We start from the raw sequence: 25312 nt of genomic DNA on the forward strand, positions 1-25312 counted from the left end.
CTGAGCATATTTTTAATCTTAAAAAATAAACCTTGTTGAAAAGATATTAACTAAAAATGAAATAAAAATACTTAAGCTTGTTAATTTTTTAAAGTGATTGTAAAGATTGAGCTGTCATACCTACTGGAAACTGTCAAAAAGTATAGATCTTAATTTTCCTTTATTTATGCTGCTAAATAATAAAGTTGTATAATTCTCTTTGAAATGTTTGAACATGAAAAAGAATGGTCTCTTATTAGTACTGAAATGTGAACCACATATTTGTGCTGAAAATTAGTTTGATGTTATTCTGACAATGGTGTTTCTCACGATATGAAAGAGTCATAAATAACAGGTTTTGTATTATAACAATTGATAAATCCTTTATCTATTTTCCAATCCTATTTTTCTTTTTAAATATATAAAGCACATATATTTTCTATAAGAACCATACTTGCTTGATGGTTAATTCAATATAATTCTCTTTTTTCTTTAGGAATACAAAAGACAAAATGAAGAAACATGGCAAAAATGAAAGGGAGGTTGGAAAACGAGAGGTAAGAAAGTTTTATTTGGCATTTGAAATGAAGGAATATTATTGGAAGAGATAATGCTACAGTACAAAGAAGAAACAGAAGAAAAAGAATTAGGAAAAGAGAATATAATTACAAATCAAAAGAAAGCACAGCAAAAGTTACACATTTTAAAAATCCAAATAATTTCATTTAAGTTCTAATGGAAGTTGAATTCTGTTTATTTCTTTTGCTGATGTGTGATTTTGTCTTCGGGCTTTGATTAATTTAATTTTTAAAAAATAGTGTTCTGAAATTTTAAGGCTTATAATTGGAGAGCCAAAATTTTGCTGTAGATAAATAATAAAATTAAATTTACTGTATTCCTTCTGATTTTGTTGCCAAATAAATTGGGATATAAATACCCTGAGAACAAAATAATTTTACTGAATCTAGTTTCCTTAATTTCAAGTAAACGACTTTCAGATAGGAATGTTTAAATATTGAATATTAGAATATATTAGAGATAAAAATATAAGTACAAAGATCTAACATTATTCAAGTTCACTGTCATATTTCAATGCTTTTCTCTTATCAGTTGTTTTATATATTGATACATTAGCACCACAAGACTGATGATTCCTCAGCATCACGTCTCAAAAGGCAAGGAAATGAAGAAGGTGGAGAAAATGTAAGTGTTGCATGCCATTCTATTGCTTTTTTTTTTAATGCAAATGTTCCAAAAAATTCTTATGAAATAAATTCTATTCATATTTTTCTGTTCCCCTGCTACTTCAGGAGTTAATTCTGCTCTTTTTTATTCTTATTACTTTAAGGAACTGAAAAAGGAAACCTCGTGTGAAGATTATAATGATTCTGTAAATTATGAAGATGATTTTGAGGTGAGTGTGAACATCAGCATTTGAAGAGGTTAAAAACAGATCACCCAAATGTTATAAGAGAAGGATAATTTCCATTCCAGATGACAACATTTCTGGCTTCAGTAATTTATGAATGCCTGAGGCAGCATTCTAGAAACTAGGTGACTGTGAATTCTAACTCTGCCTTCAGGACAAAGCCAGCCTATATAATTCTTTATACAGATTTCCATATTAGATTACTTGTTGATAGTGAAATTTTCTGAGAATGCTCTGTACTTAAAAATATTTTGCTGTTCAAAATGGGATTCTTTGTTAAAATCCAGCATATTTGAAAGTATACCGCAGAAATACTTTTAGAAGAGTTTCATAATTGTTATTGGTGATGAATAATGAATAGCCATCCTTTTAAATCCCATTGTGAGACAAAGAGAAAACTTGGAAGGCATGGCACTATGGACTACTGGCCCTAACTTAAATCCAAAAGAAATGATGGTTCACATAATATTGTAAAAATTCCCTGGTTTGGGCATCAATGTCTTTAAAACAGCACCTTATCCAAACATGAGTTTATCATTGCTTGAAATCTCACAAGATTTTGACATTTTTTTGCTCCCTAAATTTTGCAAGATTTCTACAGAAACTCCAAAATTGCAGGAAATACCTGTTGATTTCTATTAGAGTTATTTATGTTAAGATTGCATGTGATTATATAGCGATCCTCAAAAACTTTTAACATTAATATACTAATCAACATAAAGAAAACAATAGGACTGCTACTGTTGAAAACATACAGGTAGTCCTTGACTGAAAAAAGTGACTTACGTCCATAGTGTCAACACTTCAATGAGCCTAGCCTGGCTGCAGCCATCTTTCTCTTCATTCTAGATTGCCACATAGAACGGAGGGAAGGGGGGCTTGCCCAGGTGCTTCACTAATCAAAATAATCTTCTGTCCCATGGGAACCAAAGTCATCTACTCCCAGGATTAGGGACTGGACGTTGTATAAGAAAGCCAGCCAAATGAACGTGTTGGGAAACGTAGTGATGGCATAGTTTTGTGGGTGGGACATTATACTTTGTAACTGGGATTTTTTTAGTGGGAATTTCAGGCTTGGTTTCACTTTTGATTGTGCCAATACTTTGTAACTAATAAACATGTTCTTTGAGGAATTTCCAAGCCTCAGAGTTCTGCTTTATTTGTCTCTGTCGGAACCATGACACATGGTTCACATTTATGACCGTTGCAGCATCCCTGAAGTCACATGATTTACATTTCAATGTTTGACAACTGACCCACATTTATGGCAGTTGCAGTGTCCCGGAGTCACGTGATCCTTTTTCTGAGTTTTTGACAAGCAAAGTCAATGGAGAAGCCAGATTCAATAACCATGTTACTAATTTAAGAACTGCAGTGACTCATTTAATAAATGTGTCGAGAAAAGTCATAAAATGGGGCAAAATGCACTTAATAAATTTCTCATTTAATAACATAAATTTTGGGCTCAATTGTATATTGTGGATTATTTTTTTAATAGAAAAACTCTATTAAAATTGGTAACTTGTTTGTACTCTTTAAAAAAGTGATCATCATTATCTTTCTGAAGGACTATGAAGATGATTTTGATGATTTTGATGATGAAGACGATGAAAGTAGCCAGAATGCAAAAAATGAAAAAGAAGAAATAGAAGCGGAATTACAGAAAGTTACTATAACGAAGAGCTCAGAAGTAGAAGAAATTCAGAAAGCAATTAATGCGGAAAACGAAAAGATTAAGGCCTTCCTTCCCAACTCAAGAAAGAATGAACATCTTCTGAAAGATCATGAAAAATACTCCAAAACAGGTATGTGATTAGGTAACAGTTTACTATTTCTTTACTTCTATGTATTTATTGCTGCTGTTTTACTGAAGATTGGACAGCAATGAAACATTCTCAACAAAGAGGAACTAAAGACCACACTGTTTAAAACGGAAGTTCTCAGTTTCCAAGAACCATGCTGGTATTTGTGGGGTAGACCAAAAGAGAGCCAAGGACACAACAAAAGCTTAAAATCCCTTTTCCATTGACTGAATAAAGTTAATGTCATCATTTCCCAAGTACTTTAAATATCTTTGGCCATCCCATTGAAAATTAAAATTCAGCAAGAGCTTGGTGTTTTGTGGGTAGCATTCAAGACCGTGGTAGGATGCATGCTTACCACACATCCAAGATTTAATCTGGCATCTTCTAATGTGTTTCATTGGTTCTGGGATCACTTTTTCATACGGAATGAATTCAGAATATTTTGGATTTGCAACAGTTGATTCCAATTTTGGGAAGGCTGATAATAATGCTATGTCCTTTCCTTGTAAATGAGATGAACAATAAACAGATCTCAACACCAATCTCAATATTAGTTAGTTAGCTATTTCATTTTGATGAGACATATTCTATATTGGTTTCCAAGACACATAAGCCCTATTACCATATATCTCACTTTCTGTAGTACAGGCTCATGCGAATATCAGGACTCTTGTACATTCTTAGCAAGAAAGCTTTTAGAGGAAGGATTCTGGACCTATTAAAGAAATTAAGATGTAGGGCAGAGGTCCCCAACTGCCGGTCCGTGGACCAGTACCGGGCCACAGCATGCCAGCAACCGGTCTGCACAAACAAGCAAAGCCCCATGCGCAAGATGCAGGCAGCACACAAAACCACGCACCCTCTGGTCCACGGAAAAACTTTTCTCCACGGAACTGGTCTCTGGTGCCCAAAAGGTTGGGGACCTCTGATGTGGGGAATATGTATCAAAGCCTTGATTACTTATGAATTCTGGTTTCTCTTATTATATTTAATACCCAAATAGTTTCCTAAATTAGCTCACTGATAAGAATAAGCAGATAAAAATGCTGCCATGGTTCTTTACTTAGGCTGTTCTATATCCTGGCTCTTCCCATTGTGTTCTCTTGATAAATCTCTCAGGCATTATCTGGTTTTTTTTTTCCTTTGTCTTTCATAGCATCATTGGGTCTTACCTTTATTTAAATTAGAGCAGTGTTTCTCAGTCCTGGCAATTTGAAAACATGGACTTCAGTTCCAAAAATTCCATAGCCAGCCCTGTTGGCTGGGGATTTCTGAGAGGTGAAGTATGCACAGCTTCAAATTGCCAAGGTTGAGAAACATTGCACTAGAGACATAGCATTACATATTTTATATTCAGTAATGTCCAGCACAGGGAAAATAGCATAACATGGATCAGATTAGGCTAAAAGAATATGGGTGGAAAGATGCCACATTTACCAAATTGTGGCTATTCAGACCAGTTGGGCTGTAACAATCCCTGCTTTATAGATATGAATTGATCCTAATTGAACAAAATATCATTGGGTTTTTTTCATATAATAAATTTAGCAATCCCATGCTAGATTTATTCAACCTAATTTAATGATTTATTTATTTTGATTTACTATCTGTAGATGTATATAAGCCTGTATGTGAATTTTTAAAAATTATTACTTTATATCAGTGGTTCTCAACCTTTTTAATGCCGCGACCTCCAACCGGTCGTAAGTCGAGGACTACTCAACTGGTGCAGCACCGTTTGCAGAATGGGACTTTTGGCGGGCTCAGCAGGGCAGAGACAGCCTGGACAATTCCTATTGGCTTTTGAAAGCCAATAGAATTAGACTCTATTCAAGAGAGTCTATTCTACAGGTCGGCAGCCTGAGGCTCCAGAGCCGCATGCGGCTCTTTGAGTCTTCCCCGGTGGCTCCCAGTCTCCTCTGCCTTTGCAGAGAGAGACAGAGACAGAGAGAGGCAATTGCGCTTCCCTGCTTCCTTCCCTCCCTCCCTCTCTCTCTCTCTCTCTCTCTCTCTCTCTCTCTCTCTCTCTGTGTGTGTGTGTGTGTGTGTAAAAGATTGCACTCACAGTGTTCTCCGAGGAGCTGAAAAGCTTTCTAGACGGAGCTCCTCCCTTTGCTGCGCCTCTGCAGGAAGCAGGAAGGGCAGGAGAGAGCTAGCTAGCCCAGCTAGGCTGACTCAGGAATTCTGGGAATTGAAGTCCATGAGTCATAAAAGAGACGCGGTTGCTTACCCTGAGCTTGTTGGACAACAGCTTGAAGCTTGCCAGGTGAGCAGCAGATAGGAGAGAGAGAGAGAAAGAGAGAGAGAGAGGGAGGGAGAGAGAGAGAGAGAAAGAGAGAGAGAGAGAAGAAAAGAGGGGGGAAGAGGAGTGGCAGGCAGACCAAGGGCAGATAGAGAGGGAGAGAGAGAGACAGAGAGAGAGAGAGAGAGAGAGAGAGAGAGAGAGAGAGAGAGAGAGAGAGAGAGAGAGAGACCCTTTTGACATCTAAAATGAAGATAACACTGCATATATCCTTTTTTTACCTGTATGTGTATGTGTGTATATATGTGTGTGTGTGTGTGTGTATACATACATACATACACACACACACACATACACACACACAAACACACACACACAAACACACACACCTATAATAAAGGTAAAAAAGGATATATGCAGTGTTATCTTCATTTTAGATATCAAAAGGATTTTGCGGCTCCCGGTGTTTTGTTTTTGGTGGGAAACGGGTCCAAGTGGCTCTTTGAGTGTTTTGGGTTGCCTACCCCTGGTCTATTCTATTGGCTTTCAAAAGCCAGTAGAATAAAAAGGAGTAGCACAGCTAAGGAAAAGGGGGGAAAAATGGCAGATTGCTTTGTTTGGCGACCCCCGTGAAATGGTCGTTCAACCCCAAATGGGGTGCCAACCCACAGGTTGAGAACCACTGCTTTATATAGTCTTGGAGAAGCCTCTGCAGAGAAGCCAAATCCAATTTTTAGCTACATTTTGGCATCTTATTTGTGAGTTTATGTGGCATATCAGTTTCCCTCCCAAGAAAAGGCATAGGGAATTTACTGGAGATAATGTGCAATAGTAAAGTAGTGTAATACACAACAGTACATAGTATATTCATATATGTTGTTATGTTACAGAAAGGCAAGTGTCACTGGCTCAGTGTCCCACATCTGGAAAATTCATTGATTTCCAAATGGCCCAACAACGGCAAAGTATCAGAAAAATTGCCAATCAACAGAAGTAGGTGGCATTAATATAAAAACACTATTGGAAGTTGGGTTGTGTGTGACATTTTAATTTGTTTTTGTAACATTACAATTGCTGTATATAGAACAAAGTTCAATAAAGTATTTTGTCATGTATACTGTATCCAAATTGATTGCATGTAGCATATCTAAATGGGTCAAAATAAAGGAATGCGTTCATGGGTCTGGAACTTAATGATATAATATTTTTTCCAAGCCACAGTGTTTATAGAGAAAATTGTATTGTTTCCTAGTTCAGTGAATTTATGTTGCTGTTTCCTTCCCTTATTTGCTTTGGTTATCCCCATTAAGAGACAAAGCTGTATTTTTCTTAATTGTATCTAGCGATTCTTGTACATTTTCATTTCACAATCATTTCTAGGGCTATATTGGGCTGTGGTATAGGCTTGCAATTGTGGCAGATATCTGTGGTGTAGGGTTTCCTACCTGAGTGGGGGATTGGACTAGAAGACCTCCAAGGTCCCTTCCAACTCTATTATTCTTTTATTCTGTCATTTCAAAACCAATTTTAGAAGTGAAAAATACTTTAGTTTTTTCTTTTCTAATTTTAGCTTTTTTGACTATCTTTTGTTGCCCATATAAACAGTTTCCCTTCTACAACATGTATCTATTATTAGTCCATTGTGGTTTTTAATATTCAGGAATATTAGCTATGACTTTTTATTGCAAAAGTACTATAGAACCACTTTATATATCATATTTAAAAAAGATTGCTTATACATACATCTGCATATAAACACACACATACCTTGAAATGTTAAGCATGAATGTAACAAACTTTGCAAATATCTTCTAGGCAGATATGCAAGCCCAAATTGCTCTATGTGCAGTGTGTGAAATGGCATAATTATGAGAGTACTGAGTACTGAGTATCACTCTGAAAAACACAGAAAGCACTTAGAAAGAGAACATTTTATATCTAAAAAGGCATTTAATCAACTCAACATTTTCATTTGTATAGTGTATTGTAATAACCAGCATAAAATATTTTGGGAATCGATGCCTTGATGTTGTATGCTTCTTACTTTCAGAGAGAGAATATTTCTAACCAATGAAAGTTTATTTCTGTTTAATAGACATTTTGCTGTCTTGTGACATATTTTTCAAGGAAACGTAGCTTTGAACTTCTTCGTCTCATTGACCTGGATTTTTCAGTCAGCTTCTGTTTGTTGGATTTGCCTCCAGTAAATGAATATGATATGTACATTCGAAACTTTGGGAAAATAAACACCAAACAGGTATGAAATAAATAAATATTACCCCAATTATTCACATTTATTCCATTTTATTTTATTAAAAGATGCTTGTATCAACAGATTTTTAAGCTGAATTAAGGGAACAGACAGTGAAAGTTGTAAGATGACAAAATAAGAGAAAAATAGTACAATTCAAGAGTTGTAGTTCACAGCTGGAGATAAGTCTGACAACTAGTAAACACGGTGGGGTCAGAAAAGTCAAAGTGGTGACTTCCAGTGTGCCATCGCGGCTGCCCAGATGCTGGAAGGCGAGCTCCGTCTTCCGCGTTCAGTTTTGCTCTGCTGGGGGACCCTGGAAAGGTTGAAAGTCACCCTGTAGGGGCAACGAGCAAGGAGGGGACCCCCACTTGATTGCGGGGCATCCCTCCAAACTGGCGGAGGAAGGATTTTATTTGTTTAATATTTAAAAATTAGACCTAAAAGAAAAAAATTATGAATATGTTTGATTTATTGATTAACCCAGGTAATATATATATAATGGTTTTGATTTATTATAGGGGATATGGTATTATTAAGTAGATGATATAATATGGTGGGAAATAGATAACGTTTACAAAAAAGAACAAGATTATATTCAAATAGATAAAATGTGTATTTTGGATATTAGATTCTGTTATGAATTGAGATAAGGGAAATTTTGGTTACCTAAAGCCTGAAAACTATAAATATGAAAGGTTAAATTGGAATATTGATGGGAAACTAAAAATTGGGAAAAAATTAATAACAGGATATGGATTGTTTATGAAGATTAAATGTAAAAAATAATTAAGATACGTATAAGCTAAAATTTATTGATAAATGTAACAATGATTTTTCTACTGAGTTGATATAATAAGAACTTTATTAGCTTAAATACGAGACAGTAAACGTTAAGGGAAAAAGAGAGGAAATATTTGATGTTGTAACTTGAGATTTGTACTAAAGATTTTGTTATCGAACTATTGATTAACCCAGCCATCACATTGCTTTTTAAATACTTAAATGTAAAATTGGAAAATTAATAAAATATTATAAAAAAGAAAAGTCAGAGTGGTGCAGCCATGATGCAGTGTAAACACCCATTTTCTATTGTATAGAGAGTGTCTGACAAAAAGAAATCTGCAAGATTTCAATGCTTGTGTGTGTGTGTGTGTGTGTGTGTGTGTGTGTGTAAAAGTGAAATATCATCCATTTTGCCACTTTCTGCTATGCTCTAATATAATAAAGTACAAAAAACATTCATGTAAATATTTCTTTAGATGTTACAAAATAATTCTCATATGATAGCCCTTATTAGTCAGCAACTTCTATTTAGCTTTCCTAGGGAAAATGAGTTCTGCTTTGAGTATATACAAAAAGGCAGTATAAAAATAGAATTCAGAAATAATAAATAGCCATTCATTCCAGCCTTGCCAACTTATCTGTGTATAATAACACAGTATGGTAACCAAATGTTTGTCTGTTAAGTAAAATATCCTGGAATATGGTAATAAATACAGATAATCAGATATGAGAGATTATTTTTGGCTGATAATTTCATTTTCTGTTTTAGGCTTATGTGCAATGGAATGAAGATAACCTGGACAGAGATATTCAGACAGATGAAATAGAAACTCAAGAAAAATGGACACAGCATCCTGGAGAAACCGCCCTTGTATCTGGAGGTGATTAAAAAATAATGATGTTTAAATCTCTTTTTTTTTCCTTGATTTATTTTAGCCAACATTATTTGTGGCCCACATTTGTAGCAAAACCTTTCCAGGGCAGTTAAAGAGGAGAAAAAAATATGTTTAAAACAGAGCTGGAACATAACCCCCAAACTGAGAAACATATGAAAACAAGAGGTTTGTTTAACATTGCAGCTAGTGGGCATGATGAATCTCTGGTGGAAGCTCATACCAGAGAATGGGCCCATTATTATTTTTATTTTTTTTAAAAAAAAAGAGTCTTAAGCTAGCCAGTTCTTTCTCTTAATATTGGTTAGTTTAAGACATGAGTAAGCAGGCAGGCAGATGAGAACTCTGTTGAAACTCTTAGAGAATCTTCAAGGATTGGAAATTTTATATGTCACTGTTTTCTGCAGCATGGGCAAAATGGTTCTTTATTTCCTTCTTACGACCTCATGTCTCATTTTAGGTCCCAAAAGCAGCCATGATGTAACTGCCATTACACCAAAAATTGATTCCCAGAGACTAGCAAACTTCCTACGATCTGCTTGTCAGGTATAATTTATATGTATATGATCTGTTACTCAAATTATTATGAGTCATCAATAATATTAGCTAATAATAGTACATATATAATGATGGTAATTTTATTTATTTATTAGATTTTTTTTAACCTATCTTTATTACTTTTAAAAGTAACTTAAGACTGTGGACATATCTAATACTCCTTCCTCCTATTTGCCCCACAACAACAATCGTATGGGTGGGTTGGGCCGAAAGAGAAAGTGGCTGGATCAAAGTCACCCAGCTGGCTTTCATGCCTCAGGCAAGACTAGAACTCACAATCTCCTGGTGATTGACTCAGAGACATTCAACCAACTAGTACTTTTAGTCTTCCAGCGGTTGACCCAAAGTCACCCAGTTGGCTTTTATGCCTAAGACAGGATTAGAATTCAGAGTCTCCTAGTGATTGGCCTAAAGTTATCCAACTGGCTTTCATGCCTAAGGTGGGGCTAGAACTCACAGTATCCTGATTTCTAAACCAGCAGCTTAACTACTACACCAGATCTCCTGGCTTTGGTAATTTTAAAAAATGGTAATATTGAACTTAGCTTGATTTAACACAGTGGTTCTCAACCTTTTTAATGCCGCGACCCCCAACCAGTCGTAAGTCGAGGATTACTCAACCGGTCGTAAGTCAAGGACTACTCAACTGGTGCAGCACCATTTGCAGAATGGGACTTTAGGTGGGCTCAGCAGGGCAGAGACAGTCTGGACAATTCCTATTGGCTTTTGAAAGCCAATAGAATTAGACTCTATTCAAGAGAGTCTATTCCATTGGCTTTCAAAAGCCAATAGAATAAAAGGGAGTAGCACAGCTAAGGAAAAGGGGAAAAATGGCGGAAAAAATGGCGGACTGTGTTGTTTGACGACCCCCATGAAATGGTCGTTCGACCCCAAATGGGGTCCCGACCCACAGGTTGAGAACCACTGATTTAACATATTATCACATATACAGTGACCCAATGATAATTTGAAACAATTTTCTTATGTTTATTTTTCTCCTTTGGGTTCTATTGTGTAGGATAGTTTTCTGTTGTTAGGCAAGGATGGAGGCTAAAAGAAACCACTTTGGATATGCCACAGATTCTGTTTTCTTGCAATCCTTAAAAGCATCTGGGAAACTGGGTGGCTGTATCAATTACATGCCATAATTAGCTTGGAAGTTGTGTAGTCAACACTGATAGAACGTTCCCAACTGTTTAATATTTTTGGAAGGTGATTGAAGTTTTACTTGAGGAAGATCAAGTAGCAACCCAGCCCAGGCGAAATCTAAGATCACGACCATCCAGCCTATCTATTAGCGATAAGTGCTTCCAGTTAAATACAAATCTTCCCTTCCTGAATGGTAAGAATATTTTTATTTCCATCATGTGATGTAAGAATATATGACCTTAGATAGTCCAACATGTAGTTTTTCACAGCCAACCAGATGACTCTGGGAAGCCCACAAGCAGGTTTTCAATCTAATAGTAAAAATAAAGAAGCAAATAAATAAGTAAAATAATATTTCTCATTTCAGCTCTTATCTTCTTTATCTTCTTTTTCAGCTCCTTTGTACAGTAATTCATTTTGGTTTCCACCAGAATTTAGCTGTGTGAAAATAAATGTTATTTTGATGTTTTGGGGTTGGACTGAGAGAGGATCAACCAAGTAGCCTTCATGGCTAAGGTTGGAGTAGAACTCAAAGTCTCCTGGTGATTGGCTCACAGCTACCCAGTTGGTTTTCATGGCTAAGGCGAGACTAGAACTCACAGTCTCATAGTTTACATCTTGGGGCCTTCACCACATTCTGATGTTCGGTTTTCAGGCATTCTTCTTCTTTTTTTCTTCCTCGTACATATTTGTAGGAAGTTTTTGCACATAAGGTTCCAAAATATCTTTAGAGGATCAGCTTTGGAGGAGGATGAATGTTTTAAAAGGATTTTTTTTCATTCTTCAAACATTAATAATCTATACCAGTGGTTCTCAACCTGTGGGTCGGGACCCCATTTGGGGTCAAACAACCATTTCACGGGGGTCGCCAAACAACGCAGTCTGCCATTTTTTCCCCCTTTTCTTTAGCTGTGCTACTCCCTTTTATTCTATTGGCTTTTGAAAGCCAATAGAATAGACTCTCTTGAATAGAGTCTAATTCTATTGGCTTTCAAAAGCCAATAGGAATTGTCCAGGCTGTCTCTGCCCTGCTGAGCCCGCCAAAAGTCCCATTCTGCAAACGGTGCTGCACCAGTTGAGTAGTCCTCGACTTACGACCGGTTGAGTAGTCCTCGACTTACGACTGGTTGGGGGTCGCGGCATTAAAAAGGTTGAGTACCACTGATCTATACTGAAAAGAAAAGGATTGAGTTAGCCAAATTCTCATCTCGTCTATTTCCTGCATTTGGACTTAAGCTTTTTTTTTTTTTCCCTCCCAACAATGCAAATAATACATCTTCATCTCACTCTTCCCTTTAGGTCGGAGGATATCCTGTCTGCATATCTCACAGGCTCAGAGACAGGCTTTGCTTTCAGTTCATGAACTTCCCGAAACATCAAATGACTTATCACTGGATAGCAAATACATCATTAGTGTGTGGAATGTTTGGCAGCCTTCTAGTCCTCAGAAATTATTGCTTTGTGAATCACAGGTATGGAGATTTGGGGAGTTTGTTCTAGACACGCCTAAAATGTTGACCTTGGGGGAAGAAGATTGCTTACCCATAAAATTGGAGCAGAAACTCAAATACTTTGGCCACCAAATGTGTTATGAATAAGTCAGATGGGGCAAGAGACTTTGCAAACAAGAAGAAAGGTAGCCATTGAGAAATCTTGTTAGATGTCATGCTGCTGAAAATGGAACCCACAGGGAATCAAATCAATCGTGAATCAAATATTGGATAAAGCACACACATTTTTTTGGAACATAAACATATTAGATTATGGGTTAAGAATAAATGGTTACAAAAGGGTTGGGTTTAAACCTGGAGAGAGAAAAATGGGGCATTATTATTCTGTTCTGAGATATGTTCTTCTGCCCTGTAGGTGACATGTTGCTGCTTTAGTCCTTGTAAAGCTACTTTGGTGTTTGCTGGAACAGTTGATGGTTCAATCCTAGTGTGGGATCTCAGAGAGGACTCAAGGATGCACCAGTGTGTGAAAGTTAATGAAACTGACTGGACATTTAGATCTCCTACATTTTCTACTGGTTAGTTAGTGTGCCTTGAATAATCCCACCTATCTCAGCCTTGAGTGGGCAGTGTCGGTTTGTAGAACGAGTTTTCCACCTCTGTTTCTTAATTCTTTCTTCCATTATAAAAGAAATGCATTATAAATAATAAAAAGCTAAGCCAAAGGATGAGCCAGAGGAGGAAAACTAAGTTCATTAAGGTAGCAATCCTGTTATAAGCAGTCCTCAACTTATGACCATAGTTGGAACCAGAATGTCTGTTGTTAAGTGTTAAGAATTTCATTGGTTAAGTGAGTTGCATCCAGTTATGTTACCTTTTTGCCGTAGTTGTTAAGTAACTCACTGCAGTTGTTAAATGAATCATGTGGGTGTTAAGCAAATCCGGATTCCCCCATTGACATTTCTTGTCAAGCTGGGACGGTGACAAATAAGTGATTGTGTAATCTGAGACACTGCAGCCATCATAAATACATGCCAGTTGCAAAGATCCCAAATTTGGATTATTACCTTGGGGTTGCTGCAATGGTTGTAAGTGTGAGGACAGGTCATAAGTCATTTTTAGTGCTGTTGTAACTTTGAACAGTCACTAAACGAATGATTGTAAGTTGAGAACTACTTGCACTATTTACCTAAGAGTCTCATTCAAGTGAATGGGAGAAAGTACTGATACGTACACAGCCAGTGGCTGTCAACTTTTTTAAAGGAATACAGTGGTAAATCAGCTGAAACAGACTAAAACACCTACCTGATGGTTCATGCCAGCTACAGCACCATTGGGACAATCAACTCCAGGTGAACTCTTCATTTTTGCAGTTGATTCTTTAAGAGGATCCAGACTGGCCAGTTTCCCCCCCCCCCCAGATCTTTCTGTTTCTAACAGAAATTGGATTTCTGTTAGAAACAGTAAGATCTGGGGGGAAGATCTTTTGTTGGTTAGAACAAGAATCCTTCAAAATTGTCTTTTGAGCACATCCCTCCAAAAGGGCTGAATGCAATACCCTGATTAATTGACACACACACACACACACACTAATCCTGCCCTGCCAGAATAACACAAGGATACCACAGTTTGGTATAATATTGAAAATCACTGAGCTTGGAATTGAAGGAAGTGGTCTTAATTAATAACTACTGTATTGTACCTTTGCTTCTTCCTTAAACACAGATGGAGTGTTTGCCACAATAAATCACACTTGTACTGTATTGACCATTGAACCTGTTTCCACCTCTGTCTTCAAAGAGCAGAACTGTGGGTTCTCCTACCTCTCTGTTCAGGAAGGTATGTAAAGTACTGAATACAAATCTGCTAATATTCTTTCAAAAGATTAGTTGCTCCATTCTGAATCATACAAAAATCCCAATCTGGAATTCCAATCCAAATTCAGTTACTCTGTTGGAGAAAGGCCTTGAACTCTTGGAGAAAGGGCAAACTGTTGCTGCAGTTCGTTAACTTACATGTGATTCTGATGTTTTATGGAGAGATGTCTTATGATATGTTCAGTTGCTTTGGCTTGAGGATACTCGATTAGGGAAGGTGTCATATAAATTTAACCATCTAATAGATGATCAGCATTGTACTTTGGTTTAGTGCACCATCCCATAAACCCCATAAATCCCAAATGACCCACTTAGATACAATACAGCGTTGTAATTTAGTGGAGCATTGAAGCGATTTATTTACTGGAACTGATGCAGGACTTCCTGCCCTCTGATACATTTTGCAGAGACCTTATCAGCCACTGGATCTTAATTCTCCTAGTCAGTTGCAAATTCCCAGTGGAAGGCTTAATTTTCCTCTTATATAAGCAGCCTTTATCAGCCAATACAGTCTTAATCCTTCCAGTCAGTTGCTCAACAGTGTAACAATCTCTGTAAAAGCTCCTTCTCTTCATTATTCATTCTTCCATAAAGAATCTTCTGACTGCAATCCTGCTGCAGCTGTTAGGAAAAAGGACCTGACTGCTGAATTCAAATCAGAGCATTGCAGCTACTTTCATTTGGAATTTATAGGAAGGAGAAATGCTGTTTCTATGACCAGGTAGCTTTCTCCTTGCTCCAGTGGTTCAGATTTAGAGGGAAATGGCCAAATGCTGGAAGCTTTTCTTGGCAATACTGGTAGGGGATAGCAGCATGTGGTTGACCTTTTTCTGCAGAATGGTTCATGCTAGTATTCCTTGCCTCTTCCTAGTGGTTTTGGATCAACAAGAGCAGGAGTCTTCCAAACTTGGCCCTTTTATGACTTGTGGACTTCAACTCCCAGAATTCCTCAGTCAGCGTGCCTGGCTGAGGAATTCTGGGAGTTGAAGTCCACAAGTCATAAAAGGGCCAAGTTTGAAGACCCCTGAAAGAAAATATGCTAGGCAAGAGCATCTCTGACTTCAAAATTTTAGAGAAATTGGGGAGTACCAATAGTGCTGCACAGAAATGCCCCTAACTTTCAGAAGTTAGATGTAGGTGGAAAGATTTAAAAGTTTATCTGTGAATTCCTGTAAATATATTTACTTATGTACTGTTTTTCCCCAACAGAAATGCTTGGACTTTCGTTTCAGATTGCTTCAATGGATGAAAATGGGATTCTTAATCTATGGGTAAATTGAGATATATTTTTAGTTTATTTATTTGTTTATTCAATTTCTATAGCCTCCCATCTCAATCAGTTTCTGAAAAGTTTACAATTCCAAAGATATAAAAACAATTAAAACAATAAAGCATTTAAAAACAATAAAAAGTATGATCACCACAATGTAAAAAAGATGCTGAGACTCTAGAAAGAGTACAGAGAAGAGCAAGAAAGATGATTAGGGGACTGGAGGCTAAAACATATAAGGAACGGTTGCTGGAATTGGGTATGTCTAGTTTAACTAAGAGAAGGACGACGGGGGACATGATAGCAGTGTTCCAATATCTCAGGGGCTGCCACAAAGAAGAGAGAGTCAAGCTATTCTCCAAGGCACCTGAAGGCAGGACAAGGGGCAACGGATAAAAACTAACCAAAGAGAGAAGCAATCTAGAACTAAGGAGAAACTTCCTGACAGTTAGAACAACCAGCCTCCAGAAGCTGTGAATACTCCAACACTGGAAGTTTTAAAGAAGAGACTGGACAGCCATTTGTCCAAAATGGTATAGGATTACCTGCCTGAGCAGGGGGTTGGACTTGATGACCTCCAAGGTCCCTTCCAACTTCTTCTTCTTCTTCTTCTTCTTCTTCTTCTTCTTCTTCTTCTTCTTCTTCTTCTTCTTCTTCTTCTTCTTCTTCTTCTTCTTCTTCTTCTCTTCTTCTTCTTCTTCTTCTTCTTCTTCTTCTTCTTCTTCTTCTTCTTCTTCTTCTTCTTCTTCTTCTTCTTCTTCTTCTTCTTCTTCTTCTTCTTCTTCTTCCTCCTCCTCCTCCTCCTCCTATTATTATTATTATTATTATTATTATTATTATTATTATTATTATCATCATCATCATCATCCAAATAAATATAGGCAGCAGCTGAGACATTTAACAGTAAAGCCAGGAAATAGGGCCCTTAACACAGCCAGGCTTTTAAAGACTTACAAAAGACCAACAGGGTTGGGGCAGTTCTAATCTCCAAAAGAAGAATTTTCCACAGAGCAGGGGCTATTGCAGAAAAGGCAGCAGGAAAGACAAATTTTTCTGGTCTCAACCAGCCAACACTCTAATAGGATCTGTTGCATGCTCAATCTTCAGTTAAGGCATCATAATACTCAGGCAGGGTTTTGTTGCAGGGCAAGTTCTATTTTCCTGCAACCTGATCCCTTGCTCTTTTTAAGGACAGCTTTCCAGATTATGCTTAAAGGTTTGGTTTTCACCTGGGATATGTTGTTTTGTTTTTCAACCAGTTAAGGCATCCATTGCAATTGAAAGCATGTTCTTAAAGGTCATGAATATAATTCTTAATTACTCTGTTTCTGAATCTTAATTTGTAAATCTTAATTTTCAAGCAAAAACTTCATAATGCATCTTCATGCCTGCCTTGCTTTCTTGTCATTGCTAGCATCATGCCTCTGCTATTTGAACAGATTTATTCCCAAGAAAAGTTGAGCTTTTTCCATTATATCATTACAGCCAAGAGTGCATGTATATTTCTCAACATCTGTTTTATTGGCATACTTCTAACTTTACTAGAAGTGGTTATTTAGTGACCGTTCAAAGTTCCGACAAACTATTCTTTTGGGGGGGGGCACTTAAACAACCAGGATTTGAAGTTCTGACTTTTGCCACCCTCCCAATCATGTGACATATTCAAAATGCTCAGCTACCAGGCCACATTTATGATAGGTTGCAGCATCCTGTGGTCACATGACCATGTTTTCTAATGGCTTTGCACAAAAAAAAAAAACAGCATTCACTTCCACTTTTCTGCAAAACTGCACCCAAAATGAACCACTGGTTCACTTATCAACCACAACATTCACTTAACAACTGTGACGTTAATGGCTGCTGCAAAAAAGGCTGTAAAATCAGGTCATCACATGATGGTTTTACAGCCATTGTGAATTATGACCATGATGGGCAGGCTCAGTTACGATTGTAACTTGAGGACTATCTATATCTACCGGACATTTGTGTCACTTTCTCTTCTTTGACGTTAATTTTTGACATTTTCTAGGTGGTTGTTGAACTTCAGAAAGGAGATTTGTCTGGCTCACAAAATGATTTGGGTAAGTAAATTTAATTAGAAAGAGCCAGCTGGGCAAGGGTTCCTACACGTTTTGCCATTATACCTCCCTTTAGTATAATCTTAACATACCCATCTCTTCTAAGAATCCAAGCGCCAAAATGAACTCAAATGAACAATGAAAACAATACAGTGAAACTTTGGGAAACATGGATTTACTGTAACAGTGTACAACTGAAAGGTTCCTCACACCTCCCCTGGACTCTTTCTGCACTTTCCCAAGGGAGGTACACTTCACAATTTCAGAAACTCTGCAGTTGGGTGTCATGATTAAAGTGCTGGACTAGGCGCAAAGACACACAGGTTATATTTAACAAGCATTAATTGTAACTGCACCCAAGTGATGGGTCTTTCCATGTTTAGGTCTCAAAATCAGGTCTTTAGTTTGGGGCCAGACTAATCTAGTCTAAGGTAGGTTATAGTCCTCAGTTAGGCTGAATCAGTTGCTCTGCCAGCTTGAAATCAGGCTTGTTAACAAGCCAATTGAAGAACAAAAATCTTGTTCATCATGTTTTGGTGGCTTAGCCATGTGAACTAGAAAACCACATTATTACCACTTTTTACTAAATACTTTGGTCATTCAGATATGTTTTATCTCAGGATGCTTTTATTGCATCTGTCTTATTTCTTGTCAAGTACTATGCTATAGTTGAATAGTATGCTGTAGTATTAACCCTAATCCTTTTTAGATATTTTAGAACAGTTATACTTTTGTTTTTTATTTAATTAATTCTGACTTGTGTTTTATCTACTGGACTATGACCTACTAAAGATTTATTTGACTTGAGGCACAGTGCAAGCAAAGGGACCTTTCAACAGAGAGACAAAAGCTATGAAAAACATCAAGAGAGTCTCATTTAGAAACTAGCTATTCACAAGCTGAGAGCAAATTTCACTGCTGGAAGAGCATTGCTGGCAGTCATTAAAGATTGGAGCCGTATTGGCCAATTAACAGGAGACATGTATGCCATATTGAATATATTTATATATTTATTTTTCTGCCTAGTTAAATTTGTGAACAAAACTTGTAAACATAAATTGACAAGTTATACTTGGATTTAAAATTGCCCTGCTGTTTAATTCTATCAGTACTAATAAATTGTTGCTATTATAATTACCACAATGCATTTTATTACTTTCAGGATTAATTCCTGGGGGGAAAATTAAATTGGTTCATAGCTCTACTGTTCAGCTGAATTGCAGGTAAAATATGTAGAACATATCTTCTTAATGGGTTGTTTTTTGAAAGCACATATATCAATTCTGGCAGATTTCCAATGGGGGGAATAGTAGTTCCTTAGTAGCAGATCACATCAGTATGGAAGAAAGCTTGAATAATGGTGCTTCAGATGCACAGCCCTATCTTCCAAATCCTATCTTGACAAAAAGTTTGCTTGGTCATCAGTGCAAGCCAAGCCATGTGATTGATTGAGTCAGTGTTTCTCAACCTTGGCCACTTCAACTCCCAGAATTCTCCAGCCAAAAAAAAGGAATTCTGGGAATTGAAGTCTACACATCTTAAGAAACACTAGATTTGTAGTAGTTGGATGGCACTGGAGAAAGTTCAGATTTACTATCAGCAACAGAATCTCCGTGAGTGACGTGAGAACCAACCTTTCTGAACCCAACCTACCTCATAAGGTTATTGTGGGAAGAAATAGGAGAAAGGGGGGCCTCCCCAAAGATGGTGGGATATACATCTAACAAATATGTACATATGAATGCTTGTCCAAACTGGAATCTCTACCTGAATAACTTCTGATCAAGTTTTATATTGTTGAAGGAATAATAAATATGCTTTGAGAGAAGAATGTCCACTCACCACTCTGTCTAAAAAATAAACCTCATTTTGAATAAGATTATTATATCTAAAATCACTAGAAAAATAGGGAAACAAGATGGGGAATTGAATGGAATATCCAGGCTTAGATTGGCTGCTTAATAAATCTAAGAGATTCACTCTGTACTTCAATATTTGTTGCAATTTTACTTGTTAATATACATGTTTCTTTTATATTCAGCATTTCTCCAAAAGATTACACATTTTTGGGGGTGCCCCAGACACTGAATATTAAATTTCTGCCTTCAAATCCTAATCATTTTGTTGTTGGAACAGATGCTGTGAGTAATATTCTTAATCTAATTTCATTCTTGCCAACTTTTCCTAGTAGATTTTTAAGAGTGGTATTGTGAGCCTGGGGTTGCTATTACAAATGGCTGCATTGTCAGAATCTGGACAAAGCCCAGATTCTTTGCACTATTTCACCAAATGTAATATTGCCTCTTTTTTTCCCCCCTTTTCAAAACTTCCACAGGGTTTGGTGAGCCATGGCACAAGGCACGAGCTGAAAGTCCCTCCCAAGTGGTTCAAACCCCAGCAAGGGGGACCAAGAGCAACTCAAGTTAATGCAATTGATTTTTCACCTTTTGGAAAGCCAATCTTTTTGGTATGGATGCTCTTCTACATTCTTGATTGGAATCATTCAGGTTGTGTCGTGTCAGTGAAGGTCTGAAAGTTAGATTTAAAATTAAACATACTATGGATAATTTATCTGTAGAGCAGTAGCCATTACAGTTCTGGACTAGGTTTTGCAAATTTTATTCATGTCAGATAGAGCAACATTAACAGTTAGGCTCAGATATTAATCTCTTCTTGGAGTTCCTAATTCCCCCCATTGACTGGGAAATTCTGGGACTTGAAGTCCACAAATTTTATAAAGTTGCCATTTTGAGAAACACTGCTCTACTTCCATAAGGCTTCTGCAGGAAATCTGTACCATGCAGCCTGAACAACTCATCAAAATCGTCAAGTGAAAATAGCTGTCATGTCTCAGGTCAAACATACACAAGCACACAGAGAGATAATGGCACACTTAAATAAATAAATTACAAGTAAGTAAACGAGCAAGTGCGAACATATGCACATGTAGTAGAGAGACAAATGTCCTCCTTGGCCACGTTTTATAAGTTTGCTTTAAAAGAATTCCAGTCCAAAACTGGAGTGGTCAGGCAAAGTTTGAGGGTCAAAACTTTATAGAAGATTCATCAGCCGGTCCAGTTACAGAGTCAAAGTTGTGAGATTCATAAATCAGGAGTTAAAGTATGTGGGATAGGGATTAACAGGCAGTTGTCATCAATGGAAAGGCTTGAGTTTGTTGCTCTTCTTAAATAGAAGGAGCCCTGATGATGTTCACTTGGAAGCTTCTTCCGTAGGAGCAACTTCACATCTTGGACATTAAATGGCTGATCAAAGTGCATTCGTTCTGCACTCTTCTTCATACCCCAGGCCCTTGTGTTGAGAGGTGGTGGCATTCTTGCAATATGCATCACATAAGGAACCAGCAAAGCAAAAGAGTTTGTGTCTTATTTTATTTCTCTGTGCCACGGCTTTGTTGCTGACACTTTTTGAAGGCCAGGGTGTCTGTGGCCATCAAGTCAAATGGTGTCTGTGGCCATCAAGGCTTACTCAGCATTCCTCCTTAGGATCTCAAATAATAATAGCAATAATCCAGTTCCAATAATAATCCAGTAGTAATCACTAAAATTCACAGGAAGAGGTTCTTCTCAGATGAAGAAAGCTAAAATCCTGCATAATTTTGTGATTTCTTTAGAGATCAGCCATTTATGTCATGCATTTTTTTTTTTAATTTGATGTCCATACTTTTGACTCTATACCTTTGGACCACCAGAAGTCATCAGTTAACAAGTTGGGAAACCTGGTCTTAAAAGAATACATTAATCAGAAAATATGGTGTGGTGTTTTATTTTTTAAAAAAATATGTTTTGTGTGTTTTTATGTTTTCAGGTGGGCTGTTCAGATGGGAGCATTAGACTGCACCAAATGGCTTCAGAGCTTCCACTTATGCAGTGGAACAACAGCACAGCAGGGCAAGCAGTAATCACCCTCCAGTGGGCTCTGACCAGGCCAGCTGTGTTTTTTGTTTTGGATGCCACATCTGTAGTTTATATTTGGGATCTTTTGGAAAATGATTTGTCACCTGTAGCCAAACAGCCAGTCTGGTCTGATAAGTAAGTTTACAGGATGCTCTTTGGTTTGCAATTGTACAAATTGGGTAGAAATGAAAACAAGCAGGCTTGTTGGACTGTAATCTTCATAAATACCAGCCTCCATTCAGGTATTCAGTTATATGGATGAAGAACTTAAAATGGTAAAGAATGAGGTTTGAATGCAGGCCTTGCTTTTCTCTCTCCCTATGCTCCAATCATGAGAAGATGAGAAGTAAAACTGAATTTGCATTTGTAGGAACAGGAATATGATTGCTTGGGACCAACAGGGTGGGCAGAGGTTCACAAAGCAAACCTTCCTCCTTTTGAACTTGCATTGATGTCTTAAGGCAGGGGTATCAAACTGCAGGCCTGTGGGCCGGATGCATCATGCCGAAACCGCTCCTACCCCATTGCCGGCAATGGAAAAAAAGTTGCAATATGTTGCAACACATCACGTGACGTTGCGAGTTTGACACTCCTATCTTAAGCAGTGAGCTTATATCATGATGCCCCATTTGCCATGTTGCTGATTTTTCTCTCCTGGTTTAGTTGCTGCTGTTTGGGGTCCTGATATTTTAAGGTCCTGATCCCATAGAAATCCACTTGAGCTTAAGCAAAAGCCAGGCAATTATTTTTCAGGCTTCGGAAAGCAAGAGGCAAGCAAGTAGAACCATCACTTGTGCCCTATTTTTTATTCATATTGGAGCATTTGTCCGAGAGAAAATCCTGTTTCCTTAATCCAGGATCATATATCTTTGTGTAGGTAATTCTCCCAATTGGAGCAAGAAAGGAAATTTTTCACAGTTTTCTCTTCTTGCTTGATTATGTGGCTTAGACAGTGTTTCTCTGTCTTAGCAACTTAAGGGGTGTGTTGAAGTCTATTCACCTTAAAGTTGCCAAGATTGAGAGACCATGGTTCAGATTATTCTCACCAACGAGTTGAAGTGAATATCATGACAATGTACCATTTTGATTTCTAATTGTTTTTCACTTGATTCTGGTTAGTCTTCAAACGTTCTTAAACAAGGAGCTGAGAATGAAAATAAGACAGACATAACATTTGGGAGACTCAGGTGTAAATCTGGTAGCCCTAGACAATGGTCTCAATTATGACCTCAGTCATTCTCCCCATCTAAATTTGGCCCCAGTCAGACAAGTGGAAAGGGTTTGTTCTCCTCTGTCAAGGAATTGTCTCCTCAGATATGGCGATAGAATATGGAAGTGTGGGATCTTGTAGTCCAGTGTTTGTCAACCTTGGCGACTTTAAGAATTCCCCAGCAAGCAGGCTGAGGAATTCTGGGAGTTGGACTCCGCACATATTAAAGTTGCCAAAGTTGAAAATCACTAATTTAGTTCAATCCTCCTCAATAGAAAAATCAATTCCACTATGAAAGACAGTTGCCCACCCTCTTCTTAAATGCCATACAAGATGAGAATCAAGAGGAGGAGGAGGATCCACATGGAGTTAGTCTAAGCCGAGCAGTGTCATGGTCCTATCGAGTGAGAAGGAATTTTAATCCATTCTGCAAAGCAAGGAAGAAAGCAAATGCCAGTTGATCCCAGGGAAGCTCTTTGCTCTCTTTTCCTCTCCTTATTAAATAAAAAGTTATTAATTTGCTTTGTCTTCAGGATTATAACAATGGCTGTACTGGGTGAACCTGAGAAACCAAGTGGCGTTCTGGGCATCGCGCTTGCCAAAGAATCTGGAACCATAGACATTAAATACGTCAAGAAGATATGGGCCCTGCCTCAGCCAGAAGAGGCAGAAAAATTAAACCTGCTTTTGCAGCAGGCCTTATAAAATGCAGAGGCCTGTATCCGAATGCACAAATATGGCGTGATGGTTTTAGATGAATTTGTTAATATGTGGGATTTAGCAGAAGATTGCATGGCTGAAATATTTTTTAAATTCCTATTTGTAAATAGTATTTATATGTTTTAAGATGTATCAACACAGTATTTGGACTTGAGCTAGAGGAACATTTTTATGAAACTCAGAATAAATATTTAAAAGAGAAATATATTTGCTTCAAATATGCTATGCACTATAAATCTTTATACTTATTTTTGGAATAAAACTGAACATATAGTCCCGTGAGCTTTAAATATTTGGTTTTTAATTTTCTAATTGAAAATGACTGGTTTGTTTTCCGTGTGAAATTAGAAGATCCTTTGCTAGCTTTTGCAGAATTAGGCAAATTCAACTTACTTTGCATAGGTCCAGATGTGACATAATCCAAAATACGCTTGTCCACAAGGGGCCCCCAAATCCTTCTTAGTAAATCTTGGCATTTACAAGACCAAAAATAGCTCATTGTTACATTTAAATGTTGCACACATGCAGTTTTCAACCTTTTACATAAAAAACAAAAATACTTGCTGAGGTATCTTTGAAAAAAGGTAAAAAGTTCAAAACCACTTTTCAGAGTGTTCAGGTTACAATATAAACCATGCCATGCTATTTAAAATAAGAGGAATTTACAGATAAGGGCTTTGATGTAATATTTTTGCAAGGATGTTAAAATCAGATCTGGTCTACAGCCTTTTTCTTCCAAGGTACTACTGGGCTCCATTTTTTAAATATGCTTTTGGTGTCATGATAATATAGTGTGGGATCTGTTGCTGTTACAGATATTGTTGCAGGATGGAAGCTGTTCTGGTAAGGCCGCCTTTTGCAATTGACTGATGGCAAATTTGTCAATGCGGTGAATGTCAATTCAGGTGGTGCTCTAGTTGTTTTGGGATTGCACCCAAGATCCCTATTACTATTGATACTGCCTTTGCTTGGTTTTGCCACAATCACTCTATTTCGATGTGTAAGTCTTTGTTATCATTTCCAGTTCTTTCTCTTCTATTCTGCTGTCTCCGGGCATTGCCACATCCATTATCCAAACTTTTTTGTCTTTCTTATTGACAATTGTTAAGTCCAGGGTGTTATATAGTAGGTGCCTATCTGTTTTGAATTCCAAAGTCCCAGAGCAATTTAGCTTCTTTATTTTCTAAGACTTTCTCTATTTTATGATCCCACTAGTTCTTTCTTGCAGGCAATTGATATTTCTTGCAGATTTTCCAGTGTACCATTGTTGCTACTTTGTCATGCCTTTGCTTGTAGTCAGTCTGCACGATCTTGCAGCAGCTTTCCAGATGGTCCAGTTTCTTCAGCTTCTTTGCATAGGCGGCACCTACTGTTTGTTGCTGTCTTCTCAATTCTGTCTTTGTATGCATTTGTTCTTAAAGCTTGGTCTTGTACAACCAGAATTAATCCCTTGGTCTCTTTCTTCAATTTCATGCTCTCAAAGCCATTGCAAGGTCTTATAATTATGTGCTTTCCCTGCTATTTTTTTAATGTACTGGCAATGTAGTGCTTTATCTTCCCATGCCTCCATTCTGTCGTTTAATTGGTCTTTCTTGTAGGCCAGTTTGGTTCTCTCCAGTAGTCAGGAAGCCTTCCTGGTATACTAACTTCAGTGCATCTTCATTGGCCTTCAGATATTCTTTCAAAGGTCTTTTGTTGTT

At 37.4% G+C, this 25312-nt stretch overlaps 1 protein-coding gene across 2 annotated transcripts in view; it reads left to right on the top strand.

Annotated features, from left to right (window-relative positions):
• DYNC2I1 (dynein 2 intermediate chain 1) overlaps positions 1-23894 on the top strand; it is a 35998-nt gene extending 12104 nt beyond the window's left edge. For both annotated transcript variants that reach the window (XM_039348591.1, XM_039348592.1), the window contains exons 8-26: positions 476-536; positions 1114-1182; positions 1328-1393; positions 2976-3213; positions 6346-6448; positions 7583-7712; positions 9262-9373; positions 9846-9931; positions 11156-11285; positions 12392-12564; positions 12959-13121; positions 14269-14382; positions 15630-15691; positions 17720-17771; positions 18931-18991; positions 19810-19909; positions 20104-20235; positions 21594-21817; positions 23426-23894. In XM_039348591.1, the coding sequence (XP_039204525.1) occupies positions 476-536; positions 1114-1182; positions 1328-1393; positions 2976-3213; positions 6346-6448; positions 7583-7712; positions 9262-9373; positions 9846-9931; positions 11156-11285; positions 12392-12564; positions 12959-13121; positions 14269-14382; positions 15630-15691; positions 17720-17771; positions 18931-18991; positions 19810-19909; positions 20104-20235; positions 21594-21817; positions 23426-23597 (2248 nt within the window). In that variant the 3' untranslated portion in view covers positions 23598-23894. The remainder of the gene's footprint in view (positions 1-475; positions 537-1113; positions 1183-1327; positions 1394-2975; positions 3214-6345; positions 6449-7582; positions 7713-9261; positions 9374-9845; positions 9932-11155; positions 11286-12391; positions 12565-12958; positions 13122-14268; positions 14383-15629; positions 15692-17719; positions 17772-18930; positions 18992-19809; positions 19910-20103; positions 20236-21593; positions 21818-23425) is intronic.
• Positions 23895-25312: the final 1418 nt, after the last annotated feature.

This window comes from Crotalus tigris, unplaced genomic scaffold (assembly GCF_016545835.1).
Source record: "Crotalus tigris isolate CLP2741 ecotype Arizona unplaced genomic scaffold, ASM1654583v1 scf7180000018163.671504, whole genome shotgun sequence".
In the NCBI taxonomy this organism is placed as follows: domain Eukaryota; kingdom Metazoa; phylum Chordata; class Lepidosauria; order Squamata; family Viperidae; genus Crotalus; species Crotalus tigris.